General features: G+C 38.7%; 1 protein-coding gene across 3 annotated transcripts in view; it reads left to right on the top strand.

The window, feature by feature from the left end:
- Positions 1–20,913, top strand: part of MRPS27 (mitochondrial ribosomal protein S27) — a 46,952-nt gene that overhangs the window by 5,195 nt on the left and 20,844 nt on the right. For all 3 annotated transcript variants that reach the window (XM_065047278.1, XM_065047276.1, XM_065047279.1), the window contains exons 3-4: positions 2,478–2,548; positions 4,517–4,575. In XM_065047278.1, the coding sequence (XP_064903350.1) occupies positions 2,478–2,548; positions 4,517–4,575 (130 nt within the window). The remainder of the gene's footprint in view (positions 1–2,477; positions 2,549–4,516; positions 4,576–20,913) is intronic.

The raw sequence follows: 20,913 nt of genomic DNA, 5'->3' as shown, positions 1-20,913 counted from the left end.
GGTAGCTGAATTATTTCAAATCCTGAATATGGAAAAAAAAAGTCTGAGTTTAGCTGCTCGTAAGAGAAAACAAACCGGGAAAGAATTACTCATTGAAAATTATTCGCGTCTGGGAACTACAGCAGAAATGGCAATGTATCGGGAAACAAAGCTTAATTTCCCGTGAACTTGATTTGTCTCCTAGTATTTAAGGTTTAATCAATTTTCATTTTATTGTGAGTCTTACACTGGGGCTGATAGATAAGTGCTTTATGTTGCTTTCCATGCTGAAGTTCTGATGCAGAGTTTCCATCTTTGTAGACAGCATAAAAGGTCAATCAGTAAAATTCAGTGTGTGAACTCTTGCAGTGGAGGCCTGTGTATAAATGGCTGACAGTCTTGGGATCTTGTACTCATGGCATTGTGTTAATTTGGTTTATATTCTACTTGAGTACTAAGTGTTGCCTTTAATGAGCAGCTAAACAAAAGAAACACCAAGCTCAGGGGTTGAGTGTTGCCCAAAATGGTCTTAGGCATCACCTTTTCAGAGGGTGATACATAACGAAAATAGCTCCGTAATGGATAATTGAACTCTAAACCGGTGCAGTTGTCTCTCCCAGGTCCACGTTGCTACGTCATCAAACAGAGTGGATGTGAATAATTTTTTTACAGCTATCTTGAAATGTAGATGATTTATGTTGGATGAGACTTGGCTTAGTTTGTTTAGGCAAGTCAATTCTTAGTTCCTGACAAGGTGACTTTGCCGTAGCATCCGTTCTCTCTAACTTGTAGCAGTACTAGTAATACCCTCAGTCTCTTTACCTATGTGCTCCATCATGGTCTTTGTGATTACTAGAGAGATGGGTAATATAAAGTCAAATACAGCTACTTCTTGCAAGGATATTCCTACAGGAATTTCTTTACCATTAAAAAAGCTGGTCTGCTGTTTTAGTGGTTATCTGGTATAGCATGGCCTTGGTGGCCCACATCAGCTCAGCATCCTGTGTTGTAATTTGTAGGAGCTGGTGCTTGCCTCAGTGACATTCCCCCAGATTTTCCTTTGCTTTCATGGTCACAAAATGCTTGTCTTCCCTCAGCCAGAGATAAATGTGTGTCAGAGATGCTCTTTTGGTGTTTTGAAGAATGCCCTAAAGTGGCTCAGGAAGGAAAGCATTGTGTAAACACAAAACACTGCTGTGTGGCAGACTGCAGTGTTGTCAAGACTGAGAGTCAACCATTTTATTCCAAATCAAGGGTCTGTCATTTTACTCCAGCAAAAATCTTTGCACATGTGTTGTAATTGGAAAGAGTGCCTTTAAGGTCAGAGTAGCATTGAATGCTATTCTTATTGTTAGAACTGTACACCCTGCAGTATTCACTGGCAGTACACGTGTGTTTTTAAAATGATGAGTGATGTCACTTAATTTTTGGACAGAACATAAATGGACTGCATCCCTCAGAGACACAGTATGTTTCTGGTGCAGAGCTGCTCCCTGCCCCTGACATCTTTGACAGAGTAGCAAGCTTAGCCAGTTCTGATGTGGTGCTGCAAGTTGTTCTCACCTCACATTTTATTGCCAGGTGTGGAGGTTGGGTGAGCCTTTTGGAAAGTGAATTGTAAAATGAGCCAACCCATCAGCTCTTGGAAGGATGAGAGGTGTCAAAGGATAGACTTGTTTAGTAACAGCTGGAGTCTTGGGGTGCAAAGGATGAAGCAAGTTGCTAATAATGCAAATGTTGGATTCCTGGTCTTGGAATATGTGAGAAAGTAGAAAGAAGGAAAGGGTATGATTGAAGTATCTAAATATCACCGGTTCATGTCTCAGCTAAGAATCAAAACAGCCTACACTAAGCGTACAGTAAACAGCTTACTCTTCCTGAGTCGTCATTATTTTCCAGGAACACCAAATTAAATTAATTTAACTTCCAATTAAATTCATTAGATGCAATGGTTGGCTGCCTGTTCAACAGTCAGAAGTTTGAAGTTCCTTTACAGTCAAGTTAGCGTTGTTATACAACTGCTGGAGCAAAATGCTATAAAGTTAATAAGGTATTGGCATAGTGCCCAGTTTGTTTAACATGATTTCTTTGGATTGCTGTTTGTGACTGCATGTTTCCGTGTCTCATTGTTTTACCCTAAAATAAAGGACAAACCCATGTGAAAAGCACTGTCCAGCATATGCTAAGCTTGAAAGCAAGTATGAATTTTATTTGTTTACACTAATTTCATCCAGCATGTGATAGGGTAGTTTGCTTCTTCCACCTTTTCTTCTGATAAGTTAAAGTCATAATGTTGAGAACCTTTCTGTGTATTGTTTTCTGTTAAAGTATTTAACAATAATTAAAAGTATTGTTTTCATACAACTTCAAAATGAGATGTTAACAAGGAACTAGAGTTTGATTTCATGGACAGAGGTTCTGTTCTAGGTTATATGATGGCTCTGCAGATTTTCTTGTAATGCCAGTTGATTAAACATATTCTTTTTCTGTTTCCTCAGCTGACCTAGCCCACTTAATGGACAGAACCTATGAAAGAAAGCTGCCCGTCAGCTCTTTGACAATAGCCCGGGTAAGGAAATAAACCCCTGTCGTGAAGTGTTGGAAATTACAGTGGAATGTTTATGAAATTAAGTGAGCTGAGAGGAGAAAAATGATACCACCTCTGCTGGGACTTCTGGGATCGTAAATGTCTTGTTATACTGTTAAATTGCTGTGTACAGCTGTTTTATTGTTACTTTGTACTTACTAGTTAACACTTGAACAGTAGTGTCTTCAAAACAGAAGTAATTTTTTCTTTTCCTCAGTAAAATTGGGCCGTACTCCATTACCAAGGTGTGTATTTCTCTAATATAAGTGCCCTGCCTTCATGTGGTTTCTGTCTTAGTGCGATTTTTAGCCTCCCCTCAGGCAGTTTATCAGAACCCTGAGGGAAGGCAGTGGATCAGCACCCTGCCTGCCGGCCTGCACCTCCCTCCGCTTCCAGCATCCCTTCAGGGTGAGGCGGCGGTGGATAAATTTTGCCGCTATTGTTTTATTCCTTTGCCTCAGCAGACTGAGGCAGGACAAATGCTGGCATGGGGTAAGTGAAACAATTATTTTTACTGGAATTAGTAACCAGTTTTATCCTCTGAATGGGCTAATGTGAGGAGGGGGAGTGAAGGCAGACATGCGAGATGTGCTTTTAAGTTCCCTGTGTAAAGGGAGTGTTTGTCCTGAATAAGGAGAATAAATATGTCACTTGTTTAAAAGAAACAACAACAAAAACACGACTAATTTCAATCTTCAAAATTATCTAGAAGCTGAGTCACCACCCTGGTACGTCAGTAACACCACCAGTTAGGAATGACAGAATATTTTGTACAGTTACAAGATCAAGCATTTATACAGATTGAGCATACTTGATCATTGCTTCTGAGGGAGTGTCCATGGGGGAAATGAGTGTTCCTGCCTCTTATATTATTTAATCAGCTTTGTTTCTTCCCTTCATGTTCCTGCTTTGAGCTCACCTCTTCCCAGGAGAAGTGGCATTTTCAGTTTGTCAGACAGCCTCACTTTCCAATACCTGGAGCTCACATCAGATTCTTATTTTCTAGAATGTAAATAAAGCACACAGATGTGCTATTGCCACATGCAAAAGATGAGACCTACATGTATACAGCATGCAAGGAGAGTTAATAAACTGGAGAGCAAGTATTAGCCAGCTGAAACTATTATTTTTAGCCTATGCTTGGGATAAAGAGAAGTTCTAACCTAGGGAATGTGGTTGTTTATATATTCTAAGCTAAAGGTATTATATTGGCAAGACTCTGGAGTGTTCCAGCATCTATGCTTGTGTTAGGAAAACCTACAGGAAAACAGGATTCACTGTTACCGTAAGAAAAGATCTGGTTGAAAACTTGTCTTTTGTTTGAATAGTTGATAGTAGTGGGAGTTTTGGAAGATTGCCTGGAATACACAAGGTTTTACATTAGAGGAAAATTGTGGTTTACAGCATGAGGGGTGATTTTTTTCTTACCGATATTTATGTGTGTAGTGAAATATGAAATGATGTTGCCACTGTCCTTCAGAAGTTATAGTATGAATAGGCAAAACAAGAAAATGTTAGGAAAAAGGATACCTTTTAGAAAGAGAAGTAAGGTGTGTGAGAACTCAGTCAAAACTGGGGGAAAAAAAAAGTAAGGAATGGAATGTATTCTCAGATTAAAAGATGCAATTAAAGAGCAAAAAATTTAGAGAGGAGCAGCAAAAATACAGCATGCTCAGCTCTATGGACATAATTCTGAGATAGTCTCCATTTTTTTCAAGGTGCGTAATGTGTCTTAGAGGCTAAAGGGGAGTTGTCTCATTTTAAAAAGATTTTACTTTTAGCAGTCTAGAAGAAACCTGAGCAAGAGCAGGCGAAGACTTTAAGACCTCCAGTACACTCAGATACCTAAATATGCCAAACAAATGCATTTTGTTTATTGAAGTGGCATTTTCTTCTAATATGTGTTGTGAGTGCTTCCTTTGAAGCTTTTATTTCTTATTTTTCAATCAGTTTGTTGACAACATTTCTTCACGAGAGGAAGTGGATCAAGCCGAATATTACCTTTACAAGTAAGCATCTTTTCCTCCCAGCATGAACTTTGAGACATATAAGTAAATACTATGAAATCTTGCCCTTTTAAGACTCTGATGTTTTCCAGCTTACTGGCTTTGATTTCTCTTCTGCAAAATGAGTTCATCTACTTGTCTTACAACTCACAGCTAAGGGCCCTCTTGGTAACTTCTCCTTTGTGATGGCCAACCTCTTTCTGGACCTCTGGCATGGACCCCTGTCAAGCGTGTTAGTCTGAGCCACTGAACAGCTAATAGAACCTCGAGCTATGATTTACAGTACAGATGCTGAAGTAATAAGGAATTATGTTTGTTTACACTTTTTCCTTCTGATTTTTTTTGTTCTCTAAGTCATAATTTAACTAAATTAGCTGTATGCATATTTGCATGCGTAAGTGTGAGAGTCAAGGAATCATGTTTCCTTAAAATGAACAGGAATAAGAATAGGAATGCTATGGTAATGATCAAGTCAGCAAGGCTAAACAAAGTATAGTTTTGGTTTTTATTCCCTTAGTACTTCATGCTCTCCAGATAAGCTGAGTAGTTCATCTTATACATGGCTTGTTAGGGTTTTCTGCAACTATTTTTGTGTTGAGTGAAGTGTATTTGGTGTATCTTCTGCTAGCGTCATGTTGAATGCTTGCTTGCTCCAGGTCAATACATCTCAATATCAGCACTAAGAGAGCAGTAATTCCTGCTGATCGCTAAAATAAATTAGTGCTTTTACAGGTGATTACACATGCATTTTGAGAGCTAGGTTTCCTGATGGAGAAGGTAACTCACCCTATCGAAGTGCATGAGAGGCTGTCTTTACAAATGATGTCAGGTTGTTATTTGTAAATAACAATGATTGTTAGTTTGATGAAGAAGTTTACTGGGTGGCTGCTTTAAGTATATGCATAGTTCTAAGTGTATGACTGCATTAGACTTCAGATCTTTGATTGTCTGATACAACTGGGGCAGTGTCTGAACCTCCAAGCTTAAAGATGGAAACGAGAAACCTAGCTGGCTAATACTAGCAATATCCTGTAATGAAAAAACAAAAGGAGCAAGAAGGCTCTGTCACAGAGAGGAGGTTAGTGGTGGTTAGTGGTTCCATCTTGCATCAGGTGCGTTGAAAAGAGGAGAAAGTAAAGTGAGGGTAAGACAAGCCTGCGTTTTTGTTTTACAGATGTGCTATTAGTACCATTTGCTAGCAGTCTTGAAGATTGTAACGTGCATTGTGCCATGGACTTGAGTTCTGTCTGATGGAGTCAGGCCCCTTAGGGTGAGGGGTGCCAAGAGGCCTTTAAATGCCCTGACACCAAGAGGAAAGTGTGGTAGTTAAATTACTAAGTCTCAAAATTGTACAGATAAAATCCAGATACTCAGAGTGAGATATTCATATGTAATGAATACAGGTTCTTTCTTCTTGAAAACAGGATGTTCAGAGAGAGTGACAAAAAATTAGCAGCACAGAAAATGTTCCGTAGCAAGAGGGAGAGAATAGAATGGGAATATCTAACATATCACTATCCTCACCACTCTTCAGCTATGCCTGGTTAGTATATTGGTTTAAAATACAAGATTTTTATCCTTAAAAACAAATTCTAAAGGAGAGATTTGCAGTTCAAAAGTAGTAACAGTTATTTCCTGTATCTCTAAGAAATAATTCTTCTGTGGCTGGTGAGAGTGTAGTTATACACATATCATTTGGAACTGATACAGCCTTTAGTACTCTGTGTGGAGAGAACAGAGGGGTACTGATGTGTCACATTGCTAGTTGGGCATGCTTTGGTTGGAATTTTTCTTGTGTGTGTTTCCCTGTAATGCTGTTTTGTTTTGGTGTTGCAAAATGCTTGGTCTTTTGGTGATGTTAGCATGAGTTTTCGAGAATTATCCATGAAACTACTCTCAAAATGCATTAGTATGCAGTTAGTGAAACAGTGTTGAGAGGTCTGTAATTCATGTGAAAATGTAAAAATACCAATTATAACATCAGCTTCACTTTCAAATGAAAATAAGTCTGCTAATTTCAGGAAATAGGAGATGAGGTTGGTATCCACAAAGCCCCTTTTATTGTTCATTATGTTTTGCACTTAGGCTGGAGTTCAAATGAAGGACATTTTATAAAGATATCTCTTTGCAGCTGGGAGGATGTTCAACATAGAAAAAGTCCTGCAAAAATGGCCACACCATGAGAGATAAAGGAGGCGGTAGAGAGGGAGAGTTAAGAAATGAGAAGCTTTGACAAGAAATCTCTTTTTCTGACTTAATGAGAAACAGTTCAAAGCACAATTTTTGCACTTGATGTAAGGAGACTAAGCTTCTAAGAAAGAAAAGGCAGTATCAGTGAAAAGCTTTTTTTCTTCTAAGGTATGCAAATCCATTGTGAGCAACTGGCATGTACATGGCCTGGTAAGCTGGCTATATGTGCATTTACCTTAACATAAATAAACAGAATGTTCCCAGAGCCCTGTGTGTTTCCCCTTAACTGCTTGTAGAGTATAAGGAGGAGATTTTGATATCTCTCCCCATTGTTGAGTGCTTCTGGCAATCTGTGGTGAAGGGTAGTCAGTTCCAAGGCCCTTAAAAGGTTGGAAGGTTCCTGGTACAAAAGGGCAAACTGTGCCTGTGGGAAGAATCAGAGGGAAGTGAATGGCATTCTCATGCTCTCTGTGTGGGGTTTTCCTTAAGATTAGAGTACCAGAACTTGTAATTGTAAACTTTGTAGACTGGAGGCTTTTCTTGTAGCATGTCAAGCAGAACATAGTCTCATAAGGTAGTATTCTGGAACATTACCATAATGTGCTTAGGGTCCCAAAATACAATATACGTATTATATTTAGGTTTGTTTCAGCTTTCTATCCCTTTAAAGCAGTGGATCTCCAGCCATACTGTCTCCACAGAGGATCTTGAGCTCTCAAGAATAGCTGTGTGGAAACTGCTATGCTACATTGTGGAACGTGTCAGTAAGATGGTAAAGGCCATTTTGAGGCATGACGTCATCTGCTTTCGGTGCTCCTCTTTGTGTTTCCTTCTGAATACCTCCCCCACTCTGTTAACTGTCAGACTTTAAAAAAATCCTTTCATCTCCTAGGATGCCAGCAGAATTTCTCATCAGAATGCAGAGCACTTTCAGCCAGATCAAAGGCCTGCAGTTCGCCTTACTTTATCCTGTCTCACTGAGATGTCACTATTTCTCACATCAGGGTGGTTTTCATGTAATAGAAACATTAGCATAATAGAGAGATGTTTTGTGGTGAGGTAATTCTGCTGATTCTGTATGTAGGTTTTATGCCAACAAAACTGTGTTCGAAAGCTATTGTGGAAGTTTTATGTTGAGATTCCTGAGGAGGATTTTTAATTACGTTAAACCCATGACCCATTGTGTAGAAAAAAGTGTACACACTGTCTGTAAAAAATAAATGTTTGGTGTGCATGTGCTCTCTGAATTCTTGCACCATCTTCCTAGATATTTTCATTGCTTTTCCTTGATTGATAATTGCTTTTTAGAAATGGAGTTATTTCTGCAGATTTCAGAAGTTGTTATCTGGAGTCAATACTTGATTATAATTGCAAAATGGGACAAGAGCAAACTATAAAAAGTTATTTTTAGATATGCTGTCATATCTTTCGTGGTAACAAGTTACAGTTTTGAGGTCTGATTTCAGCCATTAAATCATTTTGAGACTGTAGCAGCCCTATGTATATGAAATTGTGCTTATTCCTTGTAATTCCAGTGTATCAGTAGTTAGTCCGACATCACATGCAAAATGAGTTTCACCCGTGATATCTATATCTGCATGTCTATATCTGCGTGTCTGTTCTGTGGGTGCAGAAGTTGCAGTTTTTGTTACTTCCATGTCAATCAAGCAGTTTAGCCTTTGAAAACATCAGTTTGTCTAAAATATTGCTTGTAATAAATTATCACAATGGACCAAAAAAATTTTTTTTACTCCTGAAATATACCTTGCATGGCATTCATTCTCACTAATATGATATTCTGTTTCTGTATATAAATCTCCTGGCTGTAATGAATACCATTAACCTGTTCCAGGACAAATAGAAAAAGGAGAACAGACGTAGACACAATCCTTCAGCATATTTAATTCTTGCTTAGAGATGTTTCCATTGTCCTAAGGCTGTAGCTGACATAGACTTAGACAAATCATCAGGTCTTGTCTTTCGCTCCCTCTAGAGAGATATGTGGGTTAAAAAAAAAAAGTGAAAGGAGGTACAAAAATAAATGAGTCAGAAATGTCTGCCTGTTACTCAAGTTATGCAGCAGTTATGTTTTGAAATGATACTGAGAAGCTATGGAAGCATGTGAGAGAAAAATAAACTTTATAGCCACAGTGGTGTGTTTTACCAGTTTGGACACCTGCCTCAGCTGAGCAATCCAAAATAACTTCATTTGCAAAAGATCTGGGCTGCTCTTTAGCAGGCTGGGAGGCGTAAGGAAGGGAAACACCAGAGAGTTTTACCTCATTAGAATGTTCCAGCAATTTGCAGGTGAATGACAGAAATACCTGTGTTTAATGCTGTTGTTTTATGGTGGCCAGTGTGTGGTGCTGTTGGTCACCGTCCAAGCTGGTGCTGTCAGATAAAAGCATTCTGGTCTTGGAGACCACACCAGTCTTCTGGCTCCAGCATTCACTCGTTTCTGCAGAGAGGAGCATGTGCGCTTACTCTCCCGGTCATCTTTCACAGCTTCTTTGGTGTCATTGTCCATGGTTGGTCAGACTCTGAGCTGTAGGAATCTTTGGAGAAAATAACTAGCAACTACATTTCAGAACTCAGAGGCAAATTGCAGCAAGCCCCTAATCCTGTAACTGCCTCTCATTCAAGTAGGCATGCTCAGTCAGTGTAACTGTGCTGTAAAACTGGCGAGAACCATCAATAAAGATCTAACGTTGAAAAGCATTCAGAAACATCTTTTCCTGTACCACAGGTCTTTTCAGTTACCTGCTTTTCATAGTCCGTCTGTCCGTTTGTATACGCTTTCCTTTAAGCTTGGCAGAAACTGGATGAGAATTTTCTAAGCACTGCTTAGAAAAGCAGAAAAGGTTGGAAGACTTTCCTTTAACAATAATCTTTCCTCGTTTCATGTTGACAACACTAAAAAGTTAAATGTTTAGAATTAAAAAATCTTTCTATTTAAAACAAGGGAAAAAGAAAAATTCTTCTACAAACAGAATGCTATATCAACTTTAGGGGGCACCCCCACAGTGTTTCTGGAGCAGATGGAAAGATAAAGCAGGTCACATTCAGAAATGGAAAGAACTGAGTCAGTCCACACCCCATGTAGATACACTTTTCATTTAGTGTTGGGAGAAAGGCTTTCATTACTATACCTGCAAGAAAAGAGTGTTAGCGGAATTTTCATATCTTTCAAACAGCATCCTCCTTGCCAACAGCTGGAAGGATTCTAAAATATCTAGTAGATAGTGTTGGAAATGGACTCAAGTACAATGTGAACAGTAAGTATTTAGAACCAGGTCTTGAATGTTGTACTTTGTATACATTGAGGGAGAAATTGCAGTTTTGTCTCAGAATTTGACTCATACTCACGTTAAAGGTTGATTTTGTTATATCCAGTGGCATTCGAAAGGTTGTTTCATAAATTCCTGCACCAGCCAAAGGTCTGTCTGGAGGCAGATCTTGCATTTTGTTTTAGAATACTGAAAGTCTAGACAGAGGTTAAATTGCAGCCAAAAGTGTAAAGAGTGAACCATTCATACAAATACAAGTACAAATGACTAGGACACAGTAAAGCCTTTTATAAGCTTCGGAATTTAAAATACAAACACATGCAGGATTTATTTGTTTGCTAGCTTTGATGACTAATAATTGTAAAGACATGCTTGAGAATTAGAGCCATCCAGCTTCCTCTGGAAAGAATTTCAGGTGCCATTACAGCCGTGAGCACTAATGGTAGCCAGAGTGACACAATGGCTCCAAACCCATGTAAACAGAAGAAAAAAGCATATGAAATTGTTTCTGTTGGATTCCTTCTATTGCAGTTTTCCTTACCACTGTTAAGCAGTACAGTGATCTTTTCCCTTTAAGTACTGTTGAAGATGGCAACTTCTAGGATAAAAACTTGAATTTTTATTAGGCTTACAACCATAACCAGAGCTGCCATGATCCATTCTTTGGGAACTGCTAACTTTGTGGTTACCATATCCATCAACCTAAACCATTTTTTAATGATGCAAGTATTTATTCCTTCTTGAATAAAAACAAATACAGCAGAAAAATTAGTGATGAATGATTCTATGATACATTGTTAAGGAGTAATCTTGACATATGGTAGATCAGAACTGTCTTATTACAGATAGATTTGTTAGAATTATTTGAATTGTTTAATTTGATCACAGCTTAAATCAGCAAACAAGAAACCTTATTTCAAATAAAATACTTTAATCATGTTTTGTGTTTATGATTTTATTTATCTTTCTGAAGAAAGCCTTACTGTTTTCTGATAAGCCTTTCAACTATTTTAATTTTCTTTGGAATGTTTGTTCTTAATTTGAAACCATTTTTTTTAGTGAGCAAGGAGACAATCTTGTGTAGGTACTTAGAAGGTTAGCAGGTATTTCTTTATAGGCTTAACTTCTATATTTGATTAGATTTAAAAAAAGAGATAACTGGTTACCAGAGTGCTATTTTTCATTGATGTGGACAACTCTCTTGAGAAAGAACACTGAATGAAAGTATTGCTCTTCTGCAAATAAACACATTTTAATGAATATGTAAACATTAATTATACTACACACAATATGGAAAGTATTTATAAGAACATGCTTTGCATTTAAGACTTAACTGCAGGAATCACAGAATCACGGTTAATTTGGTGAAATTAACAGATTCTCAAGATGTCCAGATTTTAGTGTCTGTAGGTGCCAGTTTTTGTTCCTTTTTTTTATGTAGAAGAGGTAAGCATGCATTCCTGCTGTTTTCAGTCACAATTACTCATTATTGAGCTGAACTAGACATAACATAGGAGAATAAACAATGTGTTATGATTGCAGTTGTAGAAGGGGCAACAGTCATTAAAAATTCTGGTTTCAGTTGCTTAGCTAGTAACTTTCTCCAGTATGTGATATCCTGCTGGTAAAATTAGCTATAAAATACATGGGGTTTGAAGGAAAAAAGATATTTAATGCAAATTATTGAATTCATGTTTGGGTGGGTGTGGTGGTTTTTTGGTTTGGTTTGGTTTTTTTGTTTGTTGATTTGTTTTGGGGTTTTCGTGTGTTTTTTGTTTGTGGGGTTTTTTTTGCAAGCACTTTATTTTTAAAATACGCTTGATTTTTTGTTGACTTTAACTTAGTAAGTCAACTGCTGAGTAGCACTGGATTGGTGGTGTGAGCAAAAGTGGGGATAACCATTCAAATGGAAATGTTAGGCCATTTTAACTTGTCTCCACACATCATGTCTAAAATAACAAAATAGGCTAAAAATGGCAGAGCGTTTGTCCTATACTTTGGGAAATGTAGGGGTTTGTGCTACTGCGTGTACTCAGAATGCTGAACAGTTTAAAGATCAGAAGGCAGAGGAGTAAGTACAAAATCAAAAGGCTCCGAGATCAAGAAGAAAATTACTTAGGAATGTCAGTGTTTTTGATTATTTTACTGGAATCAGTAGTAATGGAGAGTAAAGGCGATTCATGAGGTCAGTTATGGTTTTGATTTGTTGTTGTTAGTGATCATTGTCTACTAGATTCATGTCTTACAGGGACTGTGCAGCTGTGGGTGAGTTTCTGATAAGGTGGGGACAAGTAGTTTATTGAAGATGGATTTTTAATAAAAGGATGAGTATTTAGAGCTTGGATGTGGTTTTGACTTTGTCAGTTCTATTCTGGAAGTTAGGAGCTGGAGAGGAAAGACATGCAGAAAGTAGTGTTGGATATTTAGTGTTGTGATATGGAGCATAGTCTGCCCCAGCTGTTATGTTGAAAATATGTCTTGGGTTGAAGGTGTATGTTGTAAAGCTGCTCCAGTCACCTGGATTTACTCATGTTTTTCTGTTTAAATTGTCTTCTTTTATTTATAACTAAAAGTAATGCTTAAAAGAGCTGGAACCAAAGCATGTCTATGACATTCCCCTGCATGAGGATTCCTGTTCTGCATCACCTTTGTTAAGAAGATGGTCAGTATGCTTGAATGATGGCAAGTCATGTACTGGTTTTATAATGTAGAATGAAGAGAAGGAGAAGGGCACTAGAATATTTTTTCCAGTGATACTTCAACCAGCACATGAAATACAAGGCTTAAGTGCATTTTCTGTGAGAATTTCCATTCATTTTATAGTGTACAATGAAAAATTGGACTAGACGATCTTTTGAGGTCCCTTCCAATCTCTAAAATTCTGTGATTCTGTGTGATTCTGTAAAATCCACATGATGTTAGTTTTAAACAAATCATTGTATAAAAGCTTTCTGTGTTCCACGGGGCATGTAAGAAGAACACAGTCTGATCAAGCATGTAAAAAGGGCCTACACCGTATCATTGCTCTGGGCTTTGTTGATAACACTGGAGACGTTCAGCTTAGTAATATGAGTCAGTAAAGTATCTGTTGTGTTGTGCCCTGAGAATATCTGTGGTTTTGATGCAAGTTGCTGCACAGTATGTAGTAACAGGTAGCAGATGTGATGCAGGTTCCAGAATATGAAAGCCTGTGGAAAAGGAAAAAAAAAACATTAAGGTGCCCATTATAAGGAATGAAATAATGCACCACAGGTATAGATCCAATCTTCTTTCCTTCTGTTATACCCTGTTACAGACAAAATGGTTGTAACAGGGAGGAGAGAGCCTTACTTTAGCGTACATCTTTCTTTAGCTTGTAAATGATTAGGAATGTTAATTTTCAAATAGCTGGCTGCGTTTATTTACAGAAATTGATGCTTATGCTTTTGAAGGACTGAAAAGGTTTGGTCAACAATCAGTTATTGAGATATTTAGAAAATTATCTGATTATATCCATCAGGCTATAGATTTCTTTTTAGCCCCATTTATAAAGAAATTTGAAAAGCCAGTTTACATTGCTTGATTCTGGTGGTTCATTTTTTCTAAACACTTCCATCTTCAGAAATGTCCAAAAACATTAGAGTAAGGAAAAAAAAATAAAATAAGCAGGTACGCTTACTCAACTGGTATGGCTGCTTATTTCTGCATATATATTCGTGCCTGTGAAAAGTGTTCTACTCCCTAAAGGGAGAAGCAGCTTGTATTGCAAACCAACCCAGAAAACAATGCTTTGCTATAACTGAATAGAAGTCCTAATGAGCAAAAGTCATAGGTTAACATTCTCACAAGATGAATTCTAAGGTTATTACTCTCTCCCTACTTTTTTTAAGTGGGGTCTTCTTGGTTGTTTTAAATGCTATTTTTAATAGTGAGCTATTTTTAAAACTGCATGCTCCAGATAGCAAATCTATACTGTCTTCTGGAATGAGGCCAGTTGCGTTTTCAGCACTTCTCTGTACCAAGCACTCCATTCACTCCGCTCAGCTACCTGTGACTGTTCCTTCTGTCAGAGTCCCCGTTACCTCTTTTTCTGTTTCTGTCCTTTACTTGGTAAATCTTTGGTTTTTAGACAGAATAATTTCTTCATTGTTTCTTGTTTGTTTTTGGTTTTGGAAGGTGGTGACATGGGGCATAGGACAGGATGGGGCAGGGGAAGCTTAGATAGAAGCCCAATCCCAGCCTATCAGCTGATGATATTCGCTTACCTATTTCCTAAAATCCTAGTGCATCCCGTGTCCCTGAAGGAGAATGTCCTCAGGCTTTTTGTCTGCTTCCCTGTTTCATTTGCTACATCAGTTTGAAAGCCAGAGGGGCTCTGTTAAGTGTGGAGTTCATCATTTCAGGAATAACGCCATGGCAACTCTCAGCAGTTGGTTTCCATCTTCACCACCCTGACAGATTTCATGAGATACTGGGCTGCACATCCTTGAAAGGTGCTGGAGTTGTCCTTGCCTCACTAATGAATGATCCATGAGCATGTGTGGTGTGCCGGGTTCTCAGCAGATTGAGCCAAGTCCCCTGTAGCTGGGGAAACCATGTGTTGTCTCTTTGGACCAGGTGAGGATTTGATCCAGGGTCTAGTTCAGGGAGCGTTGAAACAGCCAACAAAGAATGCTTTCTTGGGTTTGTTGTTAAGATTGGAAAGGGATATACAAGAGAGCAGCTGGTAGAAACTCCTGTTTTCTCAGCTGTAAATGTAGACACAGTAAACATTCCTTCTTTCTCTTGCTGAAAAATAAACAGGGATTTTGATTTATTTATTTTTTTCCCTCCACGTGGAGCTTGGGAAGCTGAAAGCACATGGATTTTGAGAACTGGCTTTGCAAGCAGATTTGCACCTTTATGAATAATATCTATTAAGAATTGTTGTGAATGCAAAGCTGCCTTTAATCTCTAAAGTCAACTTATGATCATCCTCTTTAAATTGTCGTTTATTTAATTCTGATCTCTCCTCTTTCTCTACTGCTTTCATTTAACAAAGCAGAAAAATACTCCAGTCTAATCAGCCACTTTCCACCTATTTCCATGAGGAAGTGAGCAAGGCAGGGCTGAATCCAGCCACAAGCAAAATTGAGGGTGCGGGGCAGGAGGCAGCGGGGAGTGAACGGGCAACGTCCCCCCCTCGCTTGCTTACACTGCCTGTACCAAAGCTCTGGCAAACCAGACCGGCTGCTGGTGCTTGCAGCTGGGAAGGGACAAGGTGTAGTAGCCACTGTAAGAGTGTGGCAGAGGAGCATTTGCAGCAGGAGCGGTACACCCCGCTTTCTCTGCAAAGGGGTTTCTGTTTCTGTTTTTCACTGGAGTCCTGCAGTGATCGCCCCTTTGCGCAGAGTTTCCCTTCGCCAGGTTAAATCATCAAGCAGTGATTTCCTCTTATGTAAGACACTGTTGTATTGTTTTGAAAGTCGTGATTCTTTGGAGGAATAAAATAAAATTTAAGAAGTCACGCAGAAACACATCAGGTACATAATTGCACATAGTTGTAGTGTTTCCCCCCGCTGTCTTCTGTCTTCTCCTCTGTGTATAAGCCTCCTATACTGTGACTGCCTTAGAGAGCTGGATGCTTGTAGGTGTCAGTGTGAAGCCCAAAAAGAAGATCTGAGTAGGCCACTGCAACAAGGCGAACACGGCAGGGCACCTTGGGAGTGCAACATGCACTGATGCTCATCAACAGAACCAGAGCCAGTAGTGGGTTATATTTATAACTAGCAGTCTTGGCTGTGTTCCTATCGCAAAAGGGAAGGATCTACAAAATATCCCTTTGCATTTTTAAGTACTCTGCCTGTTTTGAGTAGCACAACCTCATTTTATTGTGCAGTTTATACCTACCTCCACAAAGGAACATTTGTCCTACAGTACATGCAGTACTTAAAGTGAGGTGCCTGCTGTCTCTTTAAATAACAGATCTGGTGGTACAGTATTTTTCTAAAAATAATAAAAATAAAACAAAAGCTGGTATGAGCCCACAAATTTCAAAATGCCTGACAAAATGTTTGAGTCAGTTTTGCAATGTTTATATTTAATTTGCTTACTGGTCCTTGTGCTTGACATCATATGCAGTGGAATAAAGGACACTTCTTTCAAGCCCAGTGGGACAGAAGTTGGATACACTAAGAGATACACTGACTAGGAGTTTGCCTCTGAAGTATTTTGATTGAGTAGCTTACTGTGGTTAGGGAACAGTTTTTATACAAGTGTATCATGGAGGGCTTGAGGATTATTGGTTTTCATTGCTAAAATATTTTTCTCAGGAAAATACCTGGTTGAAAGAACAACAACAACAAAAAATCAATAAGCTCCTTGAGACATGACATGAAATGTAGATGGATTCATGGTAGACTGCCTGGTAGCAAGACCTGGCGATGCACCTGTGGTTTACTTTTGTGACAGTGGCTGTGGCTGAAACTACAGGTGAGCATCAGGTGTTTTGTCCCTTCTATATCCTTGACAGCTTGTCATGTAGCTGTGCCTCTCCTTTGCTTATGCGATACAGAAGGACAACAGTACACAAGGAAATTGGACAATGGAACTCTAGCCATTAAGAATGAAAAAAGCACAGATGGTAGGTCAAAATTAGGTTAACTTGAACTGTGAGACTGTGGCAGCAAATCTGAAAAGGTGAAACCTGAACTGCACATATCCAGTTTTTGAAGTGTTTGGCAGCAAATGTAAGGTTTGGCTCTTCCCTTGCTTAAGTTGGCTACTAAGATCCATTTAGTATTTGTATGCCTGCAGCAGTCTCTTGCCAGCACCTTCTTTTTGCTTAGGTTGCATGTGGTGTGAAACTGAATAACTTTGCAGAGTAAACAGTTTGGCTTATATGTGTCTGTATTGCAGCCTTTGATATTCAAGCCAGAGGACTACATCACTTGTAATCTCTGCAAGTTCAACTGTGATAAAACTGAAAAGTGTCAAGGGTTGTGTCAATGTGTGCAATATTACAGTAGTTTGAATCTAGTGTGTGATGTATTTCTGGGACATGTTTTGTGAAGCGTAAGAAATTTGAGCAGAATAAATGGAAAATGCAACATCATTACAGTGTGGACTCCAGCTGTCAGTGAAGTAGGTCTCTGACAAAATTACGTTGATTTTGTCTCATCTTAAATTTAGGCTGTATATTAGGCGCCATTAAAAAGTTGCTGTTTGCAAATACTGTAATAGCAATGTCTAGTTACAGGCTGTTTTTTCCTGTTCTGAAAATAATAAGTCATTGTTGGCTTTTGTTGACAGCAGTTTTTATGTATACCCATAGTGTTCCTTGTTAATATAATATGAAAGGGGTGTACTGTCATAGTTTAAGCTTAGCAGTAGAAGGCAGAAACTCATGAATGTTGGTCTTAACTCTGATTCATTTCCCTCTGGCACTGAATGAACTATTATAAACCTTGAAGTCGCTGTCTTGTCAGCTTGGAAAGCCCTTGGTGCTATGTCTGGCTCTGTCCAGCTTGGTTAATGGTGACTGGAACCCAGGCTTCACTGCGGCATCACTATGCAAAAATTGAAGTAAAGACAGAATAACAGAAGTTTAATTTTGAATTTGGCATTTTTGATGACTAAGATGTGGAGTTTTTTAAAGCATCTAAAGTAATTTATTTATTTTTTTTTTAAATGGGACACCTAACTAGCTTTGAAGCAATTTATTCCCTAAAATCCCAAAATATTACAGATAACCCTGGTTTAAGAAAGCCCATGACATAAGTACTGCTTGGTACCCAGAAGATTTTAGACTTACTTCTAATATGCAGCTATCGGGAACCAGCTTTCTGGTAGAAACTGACTTTCTGGCAGTCTTAAACAGAAAATCTCTCTCTCACTCTGCAAAGTGAACCGGGTACAAATGTGATTTCAGTAATCGTGAATTACCAATGAGTTTTCACAGACATTTCATTTTGCAAAATAATTCTAGTTGATAGTTTGTGTACCAGCTTTCAATCAGGTGGAGAATTAGTTGAAATAATGACAGGCATAGCCTGGCTAGTAAAATGGTGATAATTCAACCAGTACTTTACTTACATATGCTGTTTTTTTACAGCATTTGTGTTAATCGGCTTTAGGAGATGTGAGTAAAGATTCCAGCAGAACTGATCCTTCATTGAGCTTTAATAGAGCAAATTCTAGCCTGACACACTTGGAAATTGCTGAGATTCAAAAATCTCTCTGAAGCAAGAAATGTAGTGTGTTGTACGGTTCTTAATTTCTCTCTGTATGTTTTTGTATGCCAGGATACCAGGACAATATATAATTAATGTGAGAGATGTTTTAAAATTAGACTTCGTTGTGGTTACATGGGGACGAGGAAAGGCACTAGGGAGTATCTTATCACAATCACTATAGTAACAGCTCACCCCATCATTCTCCATGTTTTCCTCAGCCTATGGAACTCTCTATTCAGTCACTAGATTATTAATGGCATTTCTATTCAAAACCAGGCATTTCGACTGTAAAAGCCCAGAATTATTTTTAAGTGAGGGAAATTCTAGGAGCTGTGTCCTTTATAGTCAATATTTTAGGGAAAAGTTGGGGTTTTTGTTATTGTTGTTGTTATGACAAGGCTTTTCCTTTTTCTTGTTATCTTGTTCTTTGAGCGAATTCCATTTTTTGTGGTGAGAATAGTATGGATTCTTCATGAGTATGACAAGAAAACCTGATTTTCCTGCCTGTCTTTTCCAAAAGGAGTGGGAAAGGTGGAGGCTGATGGGTAACAATACACTATTGCCTGGGAGCAGAAGAAAGAGGAGTACTATATTAAAGTGTCTGTTTATTTGTTTTCTTTCATTGGAGAGTTATTTCTAAGCAACAAGAACTGAAATGAATCTTCCATGCTGATCATTCTGTCTTGACCATAAAGAAGTAAAGCTGAAAAAGGGGGTTGCTTGTTTCATAGTTTGCATTTGAAATAAAGCTTCTGGATGTTGGTAAAATGACCCAGTTTTATTTTCTCCATGAAACTAAACCTGGTATGACCACCTTTTCTCAGTAGCAATATTTGTAGAATGACAGTGTTCTTTACCAGTCACACTGGGGATGCCCTGATGGCCAGTCTTAGCTTTAGTGAGCTAGCTGACAACCTTCACTTTAAACTGGCTTTTTAAAATATTAAGCTTAGAACAAGGAACTATGTTGATACTGGTATTTTAAATGTTAAGACCTTCAGTTTCTACCTAGACAAAACCTGTGACTGACGTCCTGTTATGTCAGGTTAAGGCATACAGGCACCTTCAATTAAGCTGATGCAGAAGAAAACGTGACTCATGTTCTTTTGAAAAGTGAACTTCAGTGGTGTCCTGCCAGGGAGTACATAGTTCTGGTGTATTTTGAAACTATGTGGCTAGAGGAGCTTTTTGCAAAGATGTTTAATAGCTGGAAGATTTTTCCTAGAGGCAAAGGAAGTCTTGAGAAGTAGTATCTTGTTTGAGCCTGAGCTTTTCTCTTTCAGTCTGGTTATGAATTAATTAGTCTAAAGGTTCAAGGAATTCAAGGGAAACCTGTGGGATACTGAAGCTGATCGAGTTGTCTGAAGGATTCCTCCTTTCTGATTCCAGAGCGGTTCAGGACTAGCTGGTTCTCCTGGTTTTGTTTAGGATAGTTATTTTTCTTCCTAGTAGCTGGTATGGTGCTGTGGTTTGGTTTTCCTATGAGAAGAACTTTGACAATAAACTGATCTTTGCTTGTTGCTGAGCAATGTTTATGCCAAGTCAGAGTCTTTTCAGCCAGAAGGCTGCAGGTGCACAAGAAGCTGGGCGGGGGCACAGCCAGGAGAGCTGACCCAGACTGGCCAAAGGGTTATTCCTTACCATGTAATGCCATCCTCAGTCTATAAACCTGGGGGAAGAAGAAGGAAAGGACTTTATGATGGTTTTCTTCGCAAGTCACCATGACGCATGATAGAGCTTTGCTGTCCTGGAGATGGCTGAACATTCACTGCCCGTGGGAAGCAGTGAATGAATTCCTTGCTTTGCTTTGCTTGCATGTGCGGCTTTTGCTTTACCCGTTAAACTGTCTTAATCTCAACCCATGAGTTTCTCACTTCTACTCTTCTGATTCTCTCCCACATCCCACCGCGGGGGAGCGAGCCAGCCGCTGCATGGGGCTGAGTTGCCGGCTGGGGTTAAACGACACTGGTGTAACCTGATCGTTCAGGTCTGTTTCTGAGGCTGCCATTCACCCGTGGTGTTAGGGTGCTGTGCAACCCCTGAACAAAAGACACTGTGCAAGAAATACACATTCATGTTGAGGTGCAGCGAGCCTCATTTAGAAGAATTCATTTTATGGCCAAAGCAATCAAGAGCTGAATTAGTTTAAAAACAAAGATCAGGCAAAGTCCATGAAAATTAAAACAGAAGAAAGTCTGAATGTGGACTTTTTTCAGGGAGTCTGCAAACTGCTTATCTTCTTGTATAAGAGCACAGTTGTGACTCTGCATTAGAATATCCTCTGTTGTAGTTGACTCGTCTAATTTTTTAAACCTGGACTGTTACTGCTTTTGATAACTGATTTCTTATACTGTGTATCCTAGTTGAGTTTTTTATTTCAACAAAAAAGGAAAGTGTTCCCTCTGTTTTTGCTTGGTTATAGGTAGTTAATGCATGAGGTATTTCCTATGGGACTGGTAGGTTTATAAATGAAATTTTTAAAAGGATGCCTACAAAGAAAGGTGTAAGCTAAGATGCAGGCAAAGAAGAGATGCAAAAATAAAGTCTTATTCATGTTTAAAAGGAAATTTCAAACAAGAGATTTTTTTTTTTTCAGGGCTGTTGCCTTTCATGCTGACACATGAGCAATGCCTCTGGGTCCATTTAAAATGCAGAGGATTTTTCCCAAGTCC

Source organism: Columba livia, chromosome Z (assembly GCF_036013475.1).
Source record: "Columba livia isolate bColLiv1 breed racing homer chromosome Z, bColLiv1.pat.W.v2, whole genome shotgun sequence".
NCBI lineage: Eukaryota > Metazoa > Chordata > Aves > Columbiformes > Columbidae > Columba > Columba livia.
This window is presented reverse-complemented; position numbering and strand designations above follow the sequence as displayed.